The 17,692-nt window shown below is 37.9% G+C and overlaps 4 protein-coding genes across 4 annotated transcripts; 2 read left to right on the top strand and 2 right to left on the bottom strand.

The window, feature by feature from the left end:
* Window positions 1-3,211: 3,211 nt before the first annotated feature.
* On the top strand, window positions 3,212-7,721 carry LOC103866603. The gene is made up of 8 exons (XM_009144546.3): window positions 3,212-3,595; window positions 3,678-3,983; window positions 4,057-4,307; window positions 4,456-4,597; window positions 4,721-5,089; window positions 5,209-5,340; window positions 5,428-5,556; window positions 5,659-7,721. Exons 1-8 carry the CDS (start codon window positions 3,506-3,508, stop codon window positions 7,546-7,548), a joined length of 3,309 nt encoding a protein of 1,102 aa, XP_009142794.2. The 5' UTR covers window positions 3,212-3,505; the 3' UTR covers window positions 7,549-7,721.
* A 378-nt stretch (window positions 7,722-8,099) lies between these two features.
* Window positions 8,100-13,106, top strand: LOC103866604. The gene is made up of 8 exons (XM_009144547.3): window positions 8,100-8,758; window positions 8,849-9,139; window positions 9,224-9,474; window positions 9,729-9,870; window positions 10,001-10,369; window positions 10,469-10,594; window positions 10,690-10,818; window positions 10,921-13,106. The coding sequence occupies exons 1-8, from the start codon at window positions 8,678-8,680 to the stop codon at window positions 12,925-12,927; spliced, it is 3,396 nt and encodes a 1,131-aa protein (XP_009142795.1). The 5' UTR covers window positions 8,100-8,677; the 3' UTR covers window positions 12,928-13,106.
* LOC103866602 lies at window positions 13,096-14,047 on the bottom strand. Its single transcript, XM_009144545.3, has 2 exons — window positions 13,420-14,047; window positions 13,096-13,351 (listed from the first exon to the last, which is right to left on the bottom strand). Exons 1-2 carry the CDS (start codon window positions 14,000-14,002, stop codon window positions 13,152-13,154), a joined length of 783 nt encoding a protein of 260 aa, XP_009142793.1. The 5' UTR covers window positions 14,003-14,047; the 3' UTR covers window positions 13,096-13,151.
* Window positions 14,048-16,535: 2,488 nt separating this feature from the next.
* On the bottom strand, window positions 16,536-17,667 carry LOC103866601 (zinc finger protein 8). Its single transcript, XM_009144544.3, has one exon. The coding sequence runs from the start codon at window positions 17,522-17,524 to the stop codon at window positions 16,772-16,774; it is 753 nt and encodes a 250-aa protein (XP_009142792.2). The 5' UTR covers window positions 17,525-17,667; the 3' UTR covers window positions 16,536-16,771.
* Between the last annotated feature and the right edge of the window lie 25 nt (window positions 17,668-17,692).

Genomic DNA, 17,692 nt, shown 5'->3' with positions numbered 1-17,692 from the left:
AAAAAATATTTCTATTTGATATGATATATAATTAAACTTAAATGATAGTAACATATATATGGTATATTTTAATATAATATTTATTAGATGATGCTTTTTGCTCATATTTTTTTTATCATTTATATCTTTTATAGCAAAAAATCTAAATTAGTGATAACAAAATTTTCAATGTGGGATTAATGGTTTAAGTAATTTATAATATTTAAAAAAATTAAGTTGTCAATATTTTTTTCAAATTTTTTATCAAAAAATGTTCAAAATAAATTTCACAATTAAGATATTTATATATTTTTATATGGCATAAAGTTTAATTAAAAATGATACATATATTTATATATCTTTTATTTTTGATACTTATTAAATAAGACTTTCAACTTATATTATTTTTTAATTATTTTTATCATGTCATAACAAAAGTTTTAGATCATAGATCACAAAATTTGAATGTGAAACTTTTAACACTTTTAGTAATTTATACTCGTTTTTAAAAATTCAAAATATAATATATAAATAATTTTTTAAATTTTTACTATATAGTTACTATGATTGTTTAATTTATTTTAATAGCTTAAAATTAAACAAATATAATTATAATACACACTTATTTTTACCAAATCTTTATTATTCAAAATCATTAATTGTCATATATACTTTAGGCATATTAGGCAATTCCGTAATCTTATTTAAGGAAATAATGAAACATATTTAATAATGTATTTATTATGGTTTAATAAAAAACTTATTATATATTTAGATGAACCAACCTATTTCTCTAAGGATTCTAAGAATCATTATAGTGATGACATGTGGCTACAAAAAAATGTTGCAATGCTTCTCAAATAATACTTTTTCAAAAATTTTGCAATGCTTCTCAAAGAAATTAAGTTGTCAATACTTTTTCAAAAATTTTATCAAAAAAATGTTCAAAGTAAATTTCAAAATTATGATATTTTTGTACTTTTATATGGCATATAGTTTAATTTAAAATGATACATATATTTATATACTTTTTATTTTTGATACTTAATAAATGAGACTTTCAACTTATATTAATTTTTAATTATTTGTATCATGTCATAACAAAAGTTTTAAATCATAGATCACAAAATTTGAATGTGAAACTTTTAACAGTTTTAGTAATTTATACTCGTTTTAAAAATTCAAAATATAATATATAAATAATATTTTTTAATTTTTATTATATGGTTACTATGATTGTTTAATTTATTTTAATAGCTTAAAAATAAACAAATATAATTATAATACACACTTATTTTTATCAAATCTTTATTATTCAAAATCATTAATTGTCATATATATACTCTAGCCATATTAGGCAATTCCGTAATCTTATTTAAGGAAATAATGAAGCACATTAATAATGTATTTATTGTAGTTTAATAAAAAGCTTATTATATATTTAGATGGACCAACTTATTTCTCTAAGGATTCTAAGAATCATTCTAGTGATGACACGTGGCTACAAAAAATGTTGCAATGATTCTCAAATAATATATAAGGGATATTGAATTAATTGTCGGATCTAAACTAAAGACAATGTTTGAGACTATTTTAATCTAGTGTATATTTTCGAGACTATTTTTAAAATATAGATTCATTAAAAATGATAATATATGCTCTTGTCAACAAAAAAAAATTATGTGGACTGTACAAAATTTAATGTATTGACTTAATTTTACACATTACATTAATTAAAAAGCTAGCAAAATGGCAGCAATATAAATGAAAATAATCATGTTTTCTTTTGATTTTAATATGTTGCTATTATGCGGATTTGAAAATATTAAATAATTATTAATTATTAATTTACCCCCAAAATGTATAACGAAAAAGTCAGTTACTCTCTGAAACAAAGTAAATTACATTAACTAAAAGGCTAGCAAAATGGCAGCAACATAAATGAAAATAATCATTTTTTTCTTTTGATTTTAATATGTTTCTATTATTGTGTAAATAATGATTAAATTACCTCCCCAAAATGTATAAAGAAAAAGTCTGTTACTCTCTGTAACAGAGGAAAGTACAACTAATTAAAAGACTAGCAAAATGGAATGACAGCAACATAAATGAAAATAATGTTTTCTTTTGATTTTAATATGTTGCTACTATGTGGATAGAAAATTTTAAATAAATTATTTAGTTACCTCCCCAAAATGTGTAAAGAAAAAGTCTGTTACTCCAGAGAGCGACAAAACTGAAAATATAAACATCGCTTCGTTTTCTCTCTGCTCCTGCACTCCCGTCCGAACGCGTGAATTCCGACGACCGGCGCGTGGTGGCTCTGTCAGCACCGGCGCCGGTCCCAATCTCTGTCTTGCTTCATCGTTGTCTGGTTGTAGTTTGGTTCGTGACTGTGACTCCATTTTTGAGAGATATGCTTCGAGCAAATCAATGAAACTTCCAGATCTGTTGCAGATTTTTGATAAAAGCTCCGAATCTGGTGATTAACGGTGTGGCCTTGCTACAAAGCTCTTGTTATACAAATCTCAGCCTGGTTAGTTTTGTTGTGTTGCATATCTCTGGACTTCTTGTGTGGATCTCTCTATTTCAGGTTTATCTAAATGGGTAGAGGTTTCTATGGATTCCTATGATCCGTCTTTATGCCGTTTGTGGCCTGTGCTCATTGTGCTCCGGATTTGGTGGGCTTGGCTCCTAGTTTCTTGTTCAGATCTCGTGGAGATTTGATTTGGTTGTGGCTTCATTCCTTGGCGTTTATCAGTCGTGTGTACGACTCAGCCGTGTCCGGAGGTTGACAGAATCTGAGAGATTCTTCCTTGCCGGTTTGTGAAGCTTGTGTTACTTGGGTTCTGAGGTGTTTCCTCGTTGTACTAGGAGGGAGTGGTTTTTCGGTGGTTTGGCCAGGGGCATTCACGTTAAACAGCTTTCATAGATTTTCTATCATTTAGATTTCTTTGTTTTGTCATGAGTTCTACCTGCTGTCTACGAGTCTTGTTACTTTGTTTGAAGTGTTAGTCTAAAGTTGCCCTGGTTTGTTGTTGTTTGGGCTTATGCATCCCTTTATGGGTTTTAGTTCCGGAGATATTGTGTTGTCTGCCGGCTTAGCTAACCACGGACATTCCTTCGTTCGTTGGTCATGTATCAGTTTCATCTCATCTATATAATCAGTTGACGGAAAAAAAAAAAAAAGTCTGTTACTCTCTGTAACAGAGGAAAGTACATTTCGATAGATCTCTTGCACATTTTTAGGTTTTATTTTATCATTTTCTAAACCCTCTTTCGCAACCAGCAACTCTCTCTCTCTCTCTCTAAGATTATATTTAGCTCCGCGAATCTCATCGTCATCGTCATCGTCTTCGTCGCGTCTCCTTCTTCCCCCGATTCAATCCAATTCCGATTCGATTCCTCTACATACGAGAAGAGATCTCAATCCCGGAGCAAACATCGTAATCAGGATTCATTCACCCCAATTATAGATCTCGATCGATTGCTTTCTCCCCCCCCGATTCGATTCGATTCGATTTAGATGCTGGGTTTATCACACAAGGATGATCACTCCTCGTCTGGGTTTTGGTCCAGTGACGTCGATGGTGTCAGCTACAAGCAGCTCGACAAGGTCCTTCTTCTTCTTCTTCTCCCATTCGTTGTATCAGTTTCGTTGATTTGATAGATGAAATTGAATGTTGTTATGTACACAGTTCTGGAGTGAGCTGTCTCCGAGAGCTAGGCAGGAGCTTCTCAGGATCGACAGGCAGGCTCTCTTTGAGCAGGCGCGCAAGAGCATGTGCTGCTCTAGATGCAATTCACTGCTTCTAGAATGCTTCTTGCAGATTGTTTCGCAAGGAAGTAGCAAGTCCTCGCCGAAAGATCAAACCTTTCTCTCCCGTAACTTTTGTAATACCTCAGCTCTGAGTCAATGGGGAGGCCTCGCCGCCGCGAGGGACGGATCGCTCACGGTTCTTGATTGCTATTTGTATGCCAAATCTTTCAAAGTGCTGCAGAATGTAAGTTCAATCCAATCCTGGTCGGTTCAGTTTTTCTTTGGGGTGAGCTAAATGTATTGGTTGTTGTTTGTAGGTGTTTGAGAGTGCACGTGTGCGAGAGAGGGAGCGTGAGTTGCTTTATCCTGATGCTTGTGGTGGTGATGGAAGGGTTTGGATAAGTCAAGGTTATGGCAAAGGTTATGGAACAAGAGACTCTTGTGCTTTGCATACAACGTGGCTCTCTTGTGAGACGTTAGTTGATTTTTGGTCTGCTCTAGAAGACGAAAGCCGACAGTCACTTTTCACTATGAAAGAAGAGGATTTCATTGATAGACTAACTTCCAGGTTTTTTTATTTGTTGATTTCGGAATTTTTTTTAGATGTTCTTCTGTCACAATGTGTTTAGATATGATCTGGTTTCTCCACTCAATTGCATGCATTACCGAGTAGTTGTATTCTCTTAATCTTCCTTTCATGGTCTTTCAATCTACAGATTTGACTGCAAGAAGTTTTGTAGAGACTGCAGAAAAAATGTTATCCGGGAGTTTAAATCGCTCAAGGAACTTAAACGAATGCAAAGGAAACCACAATGTACCGAGTGGTTTTGTGCTGCCGATACAGCCTTTCAATATCAGGTCTTTTATCTTTCTTAACCTTTTCCTCTTTGCGGATTCCTATACTGCAAGAGTTAGCTTTACCAGTGCACCTGAGAGGTTTATATTGCAAGTAGAATGAGAAGTGTCATTGCAATATCTCAGGTGGGAAGTAATTCCGTTAGAGCAGATTGGAGTCAACATTTTACTGAGAATGCTGGATATCATCAGTTTGAGTGGGCTATTGGAACTGAAAAAGGCGAAACCGACATCCTTGAGTTCAAACGAGTGGGCAGTAATAAGAGTGCCCAAGCCAGTGGCCTAGACCTTCATGGGTTAAAAGAATGCTACATTACTCTTAGGGCATTTAAGAAAAATGGTCGCTCCTCCGAGATATCAGTCAAAGCCCATGCATTGGGATGCCAACAATGCGTTCATTCAAGGCTTGTGGTTGGGGATGGATTTGTTACAATTAAAAGAGGGAAATGCATCCGAATGTTTTTTGAGCATGCCGAAGAGGTTGAGGAAGAAGAGGTAATCGAAGCTTCACTGCTTTTTGATTGAGACCCTTTAGATATTTACTACTTTGCAGATATGATATCTCCTTGGCCCTTGCTAAAATATTTTCATTGTATTTCCAATAAATATATAAGAATGAAGTCGCGATGGACAAAGATGGGAATGAGCTTGATGGTGAGTGCTTCCGTCCACAAAAGCACGCTAAGAGTCCAGAACTTGCTCGAGAGTTTCTTCTAGATGCTGCAATGGTTATATTCAAGGAGCAGGTTTGTTATAGATTCTTCTGTTTTTATTCTGCGCTTTATGTAGGTGTATTTCTCTAAGTTCACCTTCTCTTCATAATAATGTCTTAGGTTGAAAAGGCATTTAGGGATGGTACAGCCCGTCAAAATGCCCACATTATATTTATCTGCCTCTCATCGAAACTACTAGAACAACGTGTTCATGTTGCCTGCAAGGAAATTATCACCTTGGAGAAGCAGGTTTGTTTGCTATCTTGATTGTACTTTTTGACTATTTGTGCAATTTCGCATGACATGTTACCCATTTTCTGTCCAACAATTTCATCATCTTAACACTTGCAGAATAAGCTTCTTGAGGAAGAAGAAAAAGAAAAGCGTGAAGAAGAGGAGCGAAAAGAGCGGAAAAGAACAAAAGAAAGGGAGAAAAAACTTCGTAGAAAAGAGAGGTTGAAGGAAAAAGAGCAGAAGAACCCAAAGTTTATTGATAAGGAACGAGAAAAACGAGCAGAAGAAGGCTCTATGAATCTTGATGAGGAGTCAAACAACACCATAAACTGTGAGGACACAGGAATTGAAACTGGAGATGTAGAATTGTCTTCACCTGGTACTCCTGATGATCAAGATGGAGAGTGTTTGGATGGTTGCATTACTTCAACCGCGGAGACCCACTATTCTGATAGCACTGATAAAGAGATTATAGATCATGAAAATGGGTGCTGTACAAATGATAGCCCAGGACCTGTTCATCAGACGGAAAGATTATGGATAGAACGGTCTTCAAGACATCCTAATGGGTCAAATAAAAATCTGAGGGTGAAAGCTTCGAAGCCTGGTGGTAAACCAAACAGCATTAGGTCTCATCAGGGGTTTCAGTGTTCAGACAAGAGGAATGGTGAGAGGTACGATGACCATTCTTGCAGTTACAAACCCAGTAATGGATACTGGGAAAAGGCAGAATCTAATATATCGGCAGCCAGAGGTATGCCAGTAACTGTGAGAAAGGTTTTGGACTCCACGCAGGTGAAGCATCCGCGAAACAGCTCACACTCTGATGCAGAAGAGGTTGTCGATGTTAGTTTCGCTGTGAAGTTAGCTGATACACAGTCTGAATGCAATGCTTCAGAAAAGTTGGGTAGTGATTGCATCAGGTTTTCTGGTAATTATATTAATCCAATTGAGGAAGACAAGAAGATGGAAGTTCACTTAATATCGAAGAATGATGACATGTACTCGAAAGATCCTATAATGAGTAGAAGCTCCAGTTCAGATAATTGCTCTTCATGTCTCAGTGAAGGAGACAGCAATACATCGTCTTCAAACAGCAGAAACACTGTATCCTCCCCGATGTCTGACTTGGAAGAGAAACTAGTGGACAATGAAATGCATGACTGTCACGAGAAGATGATAGAGAAGGAGACAGAGAAGAGTATCGATGAAAGAGACCTTCTAAGGATTAAGAAAATGTCCAACCATCCAGTTGAAAACGAGGAAAGTAAATTATCAGAAACTCCTTCTACGGTTCTTAGCCAAAGCCTGGACAATACGGTACCCAGTGTTATAACTGGTTCCTACCTGTCCCAGCCACAAAGCATGATGTTTCCTCAAATGCTTAACCAGAGTATACCGTTGCCTGTCTTCCAGTCTCCTGCAACAATGGGTTACTACCATCAAGCTCCAGTCTCTTGGTCTGCAGCTCCAGCCAATGGATTGATGCCCTTCCCTCATCCTAACCATTATGTGTACGCAGGTACTCTTGGATACAATCTGAATGGAGATTCACCGTTATGCCTGCAGTACGGGACCCCATTGAACCATTCAGCAACCCCTTTCTACAACTCCGGGCCAGCTCCCCTTTATCATCCGTATGCTGAAGTCAACACTGTTGAACAAGTTCAAACTCTTGAGCCACTTGAGCACAGTTATCTGAAGGAAGCAGCAGATGAAAGGAAAATAAACAGAATGTCTCCAGTGAAAACTCCAAGCAGAAGAGGTCAGGAAACTGATAGTGGCGAGGACTTCTCCTTGTTCCACTTTGGTGGGCCGGTTGCTCTTTCTACAGCAAGTAGGTCGAATCCTGCTAATCCCAAAGATGGGGTTTTGGGGGACTTCTCCTTGCAGTTCTCGGGAGACCATGTGTTTGGCGACATTAATAAGAAGAAGAAAGAGAGGACAGTAGGTGAAGAGTACAATTTGTTTGCGGAAAGTAACTGTTTGAGGTTTTCTCTCTTCTAAGAGGTTTATACTGTTTACTGGAAAGGGTTTATACAGTTTACTTTGGACTTGTTTGGTGGTTTATTTCATTTCGTGTAAAGATCCTCTGCAAGAGTTTTTTTTTTCTTTATTATTTTCAAAGATTCAGATTTATTTAAAATGAATAATTTCAATACAGAAGACGATCTATAGATGGTTCTCTGGTATAATCTATTGTTTGGAGAACAGCAAGGTAAAGTCCTATGGGTAGCTCAAATGAATGCTTCTTAGCAACATTCCTCATGGTGGAATCATCAGGTAAAAGTACTGAATCGGTCTACAGTAGTTTGGATATTGAATATCATCGACCCAAATCCGAAAGGGATTAAAAAAATCCAAGAAAAAAAAAACAAATTAGTATTTTTTTTTGTAACAAAATAGTATCTAAAATTTAAATAATTATTTCAAATATTCAATCATAAAACTATTTCAATTTAAGTAACTAAATCCTAAGTATTGTTAAAGAATCTGAAATGAATTTAAATTTAAAATAGATATCAAAAAAGTTATAAAATATACATAAAACCGAAATATTATTAACTGAATTTAATCCATCTATATATATAAAACTTTGAGATTTAGGAGGCTAAATCCAAAACATAAAATAAAATAAAAAAAAACTGGCCGGAACAGATTTTTATAATTTATGGTTCATGACCATACATTTTGATGATGAAAGCACTCATGCCTGTCACCATGTTAGCTAGATCTCTTTGCATATTATAGGTTAAGGTAATTTCATTTTAACATTTCCTAACCCTCTTTCCAAGCCAGCAACTCTCTCTCTCTCTTTCTCTCTCTCTAACGCGTCTCGCCTGATGTATATTTAGCTGCTCCGCGAGCGAATCTCATCGTAATCGTCTTCCTCGCGTTCTCTTTCCCGATTCAATCCAATTTTTGATTCGATTCCTTCCCTCCCTCCATCAAAGGGATCTCAATCCGGAGAAAACATCATCATCGGGTTTATCAAGATTATTCACCCAATTCATTTTCCTCCACCAATTTAATTTCGTTGATTTTTTTTTCCGATTCGGCTGAGCTTTGAATCCGCTTTACTAGTCTCTTCGATGAAGAATCTCATTGGTTGTTGAAGATTAGAGACGAGTGTTAGATGGCACACAAGGATGACCACTCCTCCTCTCGGTTTTGGTCCAGTGACGTCGACGGAGTCAGTTACATTCAGCTCCACAAGGTCCTTCTCCTCCTCCCATTCATCTAACTCTCATGATGATTTGACACGTGTCAATGAAATTGAATTTTGTTTTGAACTAATTGAATACAGTTTTGGAGCGAGTTGTCTCCGAAAGCTAAGCAGAAGCTTCTCCGGATCGACAGGCAAGCTCTCTTTGAGCAGGCGCGCAAGAACATGTGCTGCTCTAGATGCCACGGCCTTCTCCTCGAAGGCTTCTTGCAGATCGTTTCGTTGCAACAGAAGAAAGGATCATCGAAAAACAGCTCAGCTCTCAGTAACCCCTACGCTCATCAGTGGGGAGGAATCACCGCGACTAGGGATGAATCGCTCACGCTTCTTGATTGCTATTTGTATCCCAAATCTTTCAAAGTGCTGCAAACTGTAAGTTTGAGTAATAGAATAGCCGTTTGTTCGTTGTTAAAAAATAATAATAATAATAAGAATGTATTGGTTGTTGTTTGGTAGGTGTTTGAGAGTGCACGTGCGCGAGAGAGGGAGCGTGAGTTGCTTTATCCTGATGCTTGTGGTGGCGATGGAAGGGTTTGGATAAGTCAAGGTTATGGTAAAGGTCATGGAACAAGAGAAGCTTGTGCTTTGCATACCAGATGGCTCTCTGCTGATACTTTAGTTGATTTTTATTCTGCTTTAGAAGACCAAAGCCGTCTGTCACTTTTCACTATGAAAGAAGAGGATTTCATTGGAAGGCTAACTTCCAGGTCTTTTTCATTTGTTGATTTGATGGTTTTTTTGGATGTTTGGCTATGATCTGGTTTCTTTACTTAGGGTGTATTGTTAACTCTTAGAACTTAAGTTGCCTGTCTTAAATTGAAAAAAATGGTTAGGGATGTAGTCTTTCAACTATGATGATTGCATGCATTACTTAGTTGTTGTATTCTCTTAAACTTCTTTTCATGGTATTGTGTCTTTTTTTTTCCATTCCTCAGTAACATGTTGACCTTTCAAACCACAGATTCGACCGCAAGAAGTTTTGTAGAGACTGCAGGAAAAATGTTATCCGAGAGTTTAAAGCGCTTAAGGAACTTAAAAGAATACAAAGGAAACCACAATGTACCGAATGGTTTTGTGTTGCGGATACAGCTTTTCAATATCAGGTCTTTTATCTTTCTTAACATTTTCCTCTTTGTGGATTCATGTACCTTATACTACAAGAGTAGATTTACCTGTACACCTAAGAAGCTTAAATTCCAAGGTAGAATAAGAAGTTTAATTGCAATATCTCAGGTGGGCATTGATTCCGTTAGAGCAGACTGGAGTCAAAATTTTACAGAGAATGCTGGATATCATCAGTTCGAGTGGGCTATTGGAACTGACAAAGGCGAATCCGATATCCTCGATTTCAGACGAGTAGGCAGTAATAGGAGTGCCCAAGTCAGTGGCCTAAACCTTCATGGATTAAAAGAATGCTACATTACTCTTAGGGCATTTAAAAAAAATGGCCGCTCCTCCGAGGTATCAGTCAAAGCCCATGCATTGGGATGCCAACAATGCGTTCATTCCAGGCTTGTGGTTGGGGATGGCTTTGTTACAATTAAAAGAGGGAAATGCATCCGAATGTTTTTTGAGCATGCGGAAGAGGTTGAGGAAGAAGAGGTAATCGAAGCTTTTGACAGAGACCCTTTAGATATTTACAACTTTGCAGATAAGATATCTCCTTGCTAAAAAATTGTCATTGCATTTACAATATACAAGAGTGAATTAGACAAAGATGGGAATGAGCTTGATGGTGAGTGCTTCCGTCCGCAAAAGCACGCTAAGAGTCCAGAACTTGCTCGAGAGTTTCTTCTAGATGCTGCAACGGTTATTTTCAAGGAGCAGGTTTGTTATAGATTCGTCTAAGTTCACTCCCCATCTATTTTTATGTGCTTTATGTATGTGTATTCAATACTCTCTCTTCATAAATGATATCTTAGGTTGAAAAGGCATTTAGGGATGGTACAGCCCGTCAAAATGCACACAGTATATTTGTCTGCCTTTCATCGAAACTATTAGAGCAACGTGTTTATGTTGCCTGCAAGGAAATTGTCACCTTGGAGAAGCAGGTTTGTTTGCTATCTTGATTGGACCTTTTGACAATCTATGCAATTTAAGAAGGCATTTTATTCTTTTTCTGTCCAACGAGTCCATCATCTTAACACTTGCAGAAGAAGCTTCTTGAGGAAGAAGAAAAAGAAAAGCTTGAAGAAGAGGAGCGAAAAGAGCGGAAAAGAACAAAAGAGAGGGAGAAGAAACTTCGTAAAAAAGAGAGGTTGAAGGAAAAAGAACGAGAAAAAGAGCAGAAGAATCCAAAATGTATTGATAAAGCAATGCTGCCAAATTTGTCAAGGGAAGAAGAAGGCTCTATGAATCTTGATGAGGAGTCAAACGATACCATAAACTGCGAGGAGTCAGGAACTGAAACTGGAGATGTAGAATTGTCTCCACCTGATTCTCCTGATGATGAAGATAGTGAGTGTTTGGATGGTTGCATTACTTCAACCGCGGAGGCGCACTATTCTGATAGCACAGATAGAGAGATTATAGATCATGAAAATGGGTGCTGTACGAATGATAGGCAAATACCTGTTCATCAGACGGAAAGAATATGGAAAGAAGTTCAGCATGATCATGCTATGAGGTGGTCAGATAAATGTAGACATCCGGAAAATGCTTCTTTTGTTCATATGGCTGAGACAAGGTACTGTAACGATAGCTTGGAACTGTCGTCAAGACATCTTAACGGGTCAAATAAAAATATGAAGGTCAAAGCTTTGAAGACTGGTGGTAAACCAAACAGCATTAGGTCTGGTGGGAGGTACGATGACCATTCTTGCAGTTATAAACCCATTAATGGATACTGGCAAAAGGCAGAATCTAATATATCTGCAACCAGAGGCATGCCAGTAACTGTGAGAAAGGTTTTGGACTCCACGCAGCTGAAGCATCCGCGAAACAGCTCACACTCTGACGCACCACCAGTTACATGTTCAACATTTAAGGCAGAAGAGGTTGAAGATGTTAGTCTCGCTGTGAAGTTAGCTGACACAGAGTCTGAATGCAAGGCTACAGAAAAGTTGGATAGTGCTAATCATAGTGACTACAGTTGGGTTTCTGGGAAGTATATTAACCCAACCGAGGAAGGCAAGAAGATGGAAGTTCACTTAACATCAAAGAACGATGTCCTGTACTCGAAAGATCCTATAATGAGTAGAACCTCCAGCTCAGATAATTGCTCTTCATGTCTCAGTGAAGGAGACAGCAATACAGCTTCTTCAAACAGCGGAAACTCTGAATCCTCCCCGATGTCTGATCCGGAAGACGCCAGTCAGCACTTCGAAGGAAGAGAGAATCTAGTGGGCACTGAAAACGATGTGCATGACTGTCACGAGAAGGTGATAAAGAAAGACGCAGAGAAGAGTGTTGATGAAAGAGACGTTCTAAGGATTGTGAAAATGTCTAACCATCCAGCTGAAAACGGGGAAAGTGAAAAGTCTGGAACTCCTTTTACGGTTCTTAGCCAAAGCGTGGACAATACGGTACCCACTGTGAATACTTGTTCCTCATACCTGTCACAGCCACAAAGCATGATGTTTCCCCAAATGCAGAGTATACCGTTGCCTGTCTTCCAGAGTCCTGCCACAATGGGTTACTATCATCAAGCTCCAGTCTCTTGGTCTGCAGCTCCAGCCAACGGATTGATGCCATTCCCTCATCCGAACCATTATGTATACGCAGGTCCTCTTGCATACAGTCTGAATGGAGAGTCCCCATATGTACAGTATGGTACGCCATTGAACCATTCAGCAACCCCTTTTTTCCACTCTGGGCCAGCTCCAATGTTTTACCCGTTTGCTGAAATCAACACAATGAACACCGTGGACCAAGTTCAAACTCTTGAGCCAAAGGAAGCAGCAGATGAAAATAAAATTAACGGATTTTCTCAAGTGGAAACTGATAGTGGCGAAGACTTCTCTTTGTTCCACTTTAGTGGTCCTGTTGCAGGAAGTAACTCGATTCCTGCTGATTCCATTGGGATCTTGGGGGACTTCTCCCTGCAGCTCTCAGGAGATCATGCGTTTGGTAACCACACTATGAAGAAGAAAGAGAGCACAGTAGGTGAAGAGTACAGCTTGTTTGCGGAAAGCAACAGCTTGAGGTTTTCTATCTTCTAAAAGCTTTTTATACAGTTTACTGGACAAGGTTTTATACACCGTTTACTTTTGGATTTGTTTGGCGTTATGGAGGATTGTAATCCAGAACGCAGTTTATTTCATTTCATGTGAAGATCTCTCCCACAAGAGTTTCTTTACATTTTATTTATCTTTTCAAAAAGGTTCTGATTTGCTCAAAATGAATCGTGTGTTTCATTACAAAGACAGACAGGAAACATGATAATCTATTGTTTGGAGAAGGTAAGTACAGCAAGGTAAAGTCCTTGTTCATCAACAAACTCCGTTAACTCAAACGAATGCTTCTTAGCAACACTCTTCAAGGTGGAGTCATCAGGTAAATCAGAGACAACAACGTCTGAAAACTCCTTCCTTTGCTGCTTCAAGCCCTCTCTACCTTGCGGGTGACTGATTACTACTCGTGCACCTGTTAGGACCAAACTGTGTTAGAAACCAACCAAGAGCCAACAAAGACATGGTTCAGAACACTGTTACCTGAGGAACAACGTTGAGACAGTGTCTTGAACACCTCGTCCAGACCAAAAGGCAAAGCTGGAAGGAAGTAGAGAAACACGACATCTAACGGAGACCATTTCTCTGGAACATAGATCAACTCTCCCTGCCAGCATTTGACTTTGTCGTATTTTTCTTTGACGCAGGCCAACATGAAAAGGGAGTCGTGGACTATAAGCAAGAGCTGGGAAGGCGAAGATTCCACCAGACGATCAACGAAAGCTTCTGAGCTAAACGAGACCAGAACCCTCGAAGACTCTGTTACTTCTCCAGCCTTTACGATCTTTTCGAGCTTCTGGGTCTGTTGGGTTTCCATGGATTCGAGAAAGGACCAATCTTTCTCGTGGAAATCGACCATGGAGACTGTTTCCTCTGGTGGGGAAGAGGAGGAAAGTGAAAACGCTCTGTGACGAGAGACATTAGACTGTTTAGTGGAGAGTAAAAGAAGCTTAGGAGAAAGGTAGTGACTTTGAAGAAAATTTAGCTTCTTTAGTTGCGAAGAACCTGAGGCAGAAAGAGAAGGTAGAAGGGCTAAAGAAGAAGATGGAAACGAAAGGGAATGCATTGATAAACTGCAGCTTCTGTACTAAATCGAAAGAAGAAGATAGAGTAGCAGAGAGAGAGAAGACTTTGTAGGGCATCATCTCGAGTTAGAAGATGATGTCTTTCTTTGGGCTGAAATAAGAAGCCCATTAGGCCCATTATTAAATATTTGGGCATGGTTTTGGGTAGCTTTAGTTAATGCACTGGAAAGTACCTGTCTTGGCTGTTGGGTGAAAGAAAGAGCATCATAGTATCTCCAGTTATCTTCTGTTGTGGATAGCATGAAAACTGATTTATATGATTGTGCATGTAGAACTTGTACTTTTCTGATTCTAACTAGCATAATGTTAGTTATACAAAATATAATGTAATTGTAATTTGTGTTCCTTTCCATCTTCAGTCATCAAAATTTATTTGTTTCCCTGTCCATTGTTATTATAATCGCTTGATCATGGGCCGAATCTGATGAAGCCTTCGCCTCAATTTTCCAAAATTTTTGAAAAGAATTGTATGTAAATAATTTTTTTAATTTGTAAAAATAAATAAATTTAGGCTTCTAAACTATTGAAATTTTTACTAAATGGTATATGATTCTCAAAATCTCATAGCCTACCCTGCCTTCTTAGTTCATTTTATAAGCAGACAAGCAGTCATGTAACTACAAGAACCATGTTTCCTCAGTGGCTACCTTTTGCAAATGAAATTAACTTTGGTTGTGATATGTTTGTCCATCTTTACATAACATCATCTGAGAAGTAGATGCTGAAAAATTAGTATAGTACAAAAATTCAGAGTCTAAAGGATAAACTAACCACATGGTCTATAGTGTCGGTGGAACTTTATGTAGCTTAGGTTACCAAAACAAGACCACCATTTTGGAAGCTTACATCGTTGTATGAATCAGATTGAGTTTTAATTTGAAAGTGGTTTGAGATGTCTACTGTTCGAACTATCATCCTCAAGTTGCAATTTTCCTAGGGTTGTGGGCCGATGTTCCTTAACTTCCACTAGTCCTTTTACAAATCTAATCTAAAAAAAGAGACAAGAGAGCAGAGAAAAGTGGTCCTAAGGTTATATAATGTATGTGTGTGCTCTTCACACGTCTTTATTATGTGCTTCTTTTATCATGTTCTTCATCACATGCTTTCTTCTACATTGCATTAACTTTAGTGGGGTCCTTTTCTAGCTGCTCTTGATGTTAACTCTTTGACATGTACACCACCATATCCTTAAAATTTTCCATAATTTGATAAAACCATCACGTAATTCTCAGATGTACTGTGTTCTCTGGTTTAGCCTCTGCAGCTTTGTTATCCAAACAACTGTTCGACGAGTGCATATATGTCTTTTTATTTGTTTTTATGTTCCCATAGGACTTGTCTGAATAACCTTATGATGGGCTGAGTTTGCACCGTGGTCCATCGTTATCACAATAATCTGATTAGACATTGTGATTTGTGGTTAATGTCAGTTAAGCAGTTTATAGCTCATTAGTTAGATATTATACAAATCATGCATGCTACAACGTTTCATAACATAATTAATTAGAGAAGAGTACCAAGGTAATTATTAAGCTTTGGTACTGAAATGCATTATGTAACTATAACCATCATGAGTTGTTGGAAAAAGAAATGATCTAATTATGGGTATATATATGGTGCAGGCAATGCCACATATATCTGTTATTGAAGTCATGCCAAAACTAGAAAAGTCAAGCTTTTGAAATGTTTGGTCTATCTAAAAGTCGTAGCTATACTATACTGTAGTCTTTAATGTTTTTGATTAGTGTAACACATGTTAGGTACGAGGATTGATATCCTTGCTTCTTATTATAGATACCATCAATACTTATCATTCTTGTAGGCCTTTTATTTTAAAGGCATTATGGGCTTCTATCAAAACTCTACTCTCTTGGAGGCAATTAGCAAAGAGACATGATCATGTCATGTGTGGCGGATTCTAACTACTTTTTTCAAGTCCATTAAATATTGATTATGCTATATGCGTAGAGATGAACAAGTAAATACATGGTATATATCTTGGTTGATGCTACTCTTTGAATTGCTCGAATAAGGTTTGAAAAGAAACTAAAGAAGAAAGCTTTTTATTTTAGGTTAAAGCTTTAGCTTTAGGTTCAGTGTGTTTGAGATAGATATGAAAGCGCTCTTTGGTTTAACTCTACATTTGTAATCATGGACCACTTTCACTTCTCAGCTCTCTTTCTCTCTATACCCCCTTTTGTTTAGTCCATTGTCTTCAGTGATCCCCACACTCACCGAATCATCATCATCATCAACATCAAGAGCTTTCTTCTTTGGCTCTTGGTTCGGTAAAAGACCGTTCTATCAAACAGGTGCTGTAAACGTTTGGCACTAAAGAGACTTGTGGGGTTTATTTAATGGTTAAACAGACATACAATTTGAGTTAATGAAACATTGATCGAGACTTGAATTTTCTTGACTGCAACAACAGAGAAAGTACGAGCATATATGACTTCTATGGCTATTAATTTAATGTTCCTCTTTGATTTTTGAAGCCATAACAGAACTCAGAAATGAATGATTGAACATATATATTTTTATAAACTTAAATCAGAAATTATTCTTTTATTAATATATATAAACTCAGAATCTGAAGAAAGAAACCTCAAAGGTTCAAGATCTACACATCATGCCGGTTCTCCTTACAAAACATGAATATCTCGTCATTTTTTTTTTCACATTGGCCTCACCGTTCGTTGAACGAGTCTCATCACGGCTAAGTTAAAATGATATGGACACCAAAAAAAGTGTCAAAGATGAAGATCGAGACTCACATGATCTTGAACATTAGGTTTCATCAACTTGTAAGGCCAATGCGGCTCCTTACTCTCCTGGTCATGCGTCCTAAACGCTGGTGAAGCTGAGTAAACGCTATGAATAGCGTTTGCTGACGTGGAAGGCGGTACACGCCACAAACCTAAAGGACTTCCGTTGATCGTCGGTGTGTTAGAAGAAGGAGGAGGAGGAGGAAGAGTGCGTGAGTAATACGACGGCGTTTGTTGTGCTACTCCACCACCACCACCGTAGAATCTAGCTTCCGTTGTCCACGAGGGATAGTGACGGTGGTGGTGGTTGTTGAGGAAGCCGTAGACGTGGTGAGAGCCAGACTGATGAAGGTATGATGGCATAGAACCGCGTTTGGCGTGTTGGCGTTCGCGTTTGTGAGCGTTTTGGTGTCCACCTAGGGCTTGAGAGGTCGGGAAGTTTCTGAAACAGTAGTGACACTCGAATCTCCTGTTATTGCTGCTGTCTTTTTCTTTTTCTTTGTCCTTAACATTCTCCGAGCTCTCGTCGTTGATCTTGGTGGTTGTGGTTTCAAGAATGTCCTCCTCCTGTTGAGCAGTGCCGGAGGAGTTATCTCCGACTAGCTCTTGGCCGAAGAGACGAATAATGGAGCCTTTTTCTTTGGGAGGTGTACGGCGGATGAACGGAAGCTGAGAGAAGGATTCAACGTTGACGTTCATGAAATCGTGAGTTTCTCTTCTTCCATTGGTTTCTTCCATGGAAGAGAGAGAGAGAGAGGAGTGAGTGAGTTTGAGACTGTTTCAGAGACAGAAAGACAAGAGATGAGGTTTTGCATTAATTTAAAGAGGTTCCAAAATTCTAAAGTAATCAACTGTATGCCCTCGTGGGTACATTACGTTTTATACACCTAAGTAATTCACATTTGG

The sequence above is a fragment of the Brassica rapa genome, chromosome A05 (assembly GCF_000309985.2).
Source record: "Brassica rapa cultivar Chiifu-401-42 chromosome A05, CAAS_Brap_v3.01, whole genome shotgun sequence".
NCBI classification, from domain to species: Eukaryota; Viridiplantae; Streptophyta; class Magnoliopsida; order Brassicales; family Brassicaceae; genus Brassica; species Brassica rapa.
This window is presented reverse-complemented; position numbering and strand designations above follow the sequence as displayed.

Bases quoted from the DNA above. Each gene is read 5' to 3' on its own strand.
- LOC103866603 (XM_009144546.3), top strand. From the start codon at position 3,506: ATGCTGGGTTTATCACACAAGGATGATCACTCCTCGTCTGGGTTTTGG. The intron at 4,308-4,455 runs GTTTTTTTATTT...TTCAATCTACAG, and splicing joins ATTGATAGACTAACTTCCAG to ATTTGACTGCAAGAAGTTTT. The intron at 5,090-5,208 runs GTAATCGAAGCT...TAAATATATAAG, and splicing joins AAGAGGTTGAGGAAGAAGAG to AATGAAGTCGCGATGGACAA.
- LOC103866604 (XM_009144547.3), top strand. From the start codon at position 8,678: ATGGCACACAAGGATGACCACTCCTCCTCTCGGTTTTGGTCCAGTGAC. The intron at 9,140-9,223 runs GTAAGTTTGAGT...GTTGTTTGGTAG, and splicing joins CTTTCAAAGTGCTGCAAACT to GTGTTTGAGAGTGCACGTGC. The intron at 9,871-10,000 runs GTCTTTTATCTT...GCAATATCTCAG, and splicing joins ATACAGCTTTTCAATATCAG to GTGGGCATTGATTCCGTTAG.
- LOC103866602 (XM_009144545.3), bottom strand. From the start codon at position 14,002: ATGCATTCCCTTTCGTTTCCATCTTCTTCTTTAGCCCTTCTACCTTCT. The intron at 13,352-13,419 runs GTAACAGTGTTC...TGGTCCTAACAG, and splicing joins GTCTCAACGTTGTTCCTCAG to GTGCACGAGTAGTAATCAGT.
- LOC103866601 (XM_009144544.3), bottom strand. From the start codon at position 17,524: ATGGAAGAAACCAATGGAAGAAGAGAAACTCACGATTTCATGAACGTC.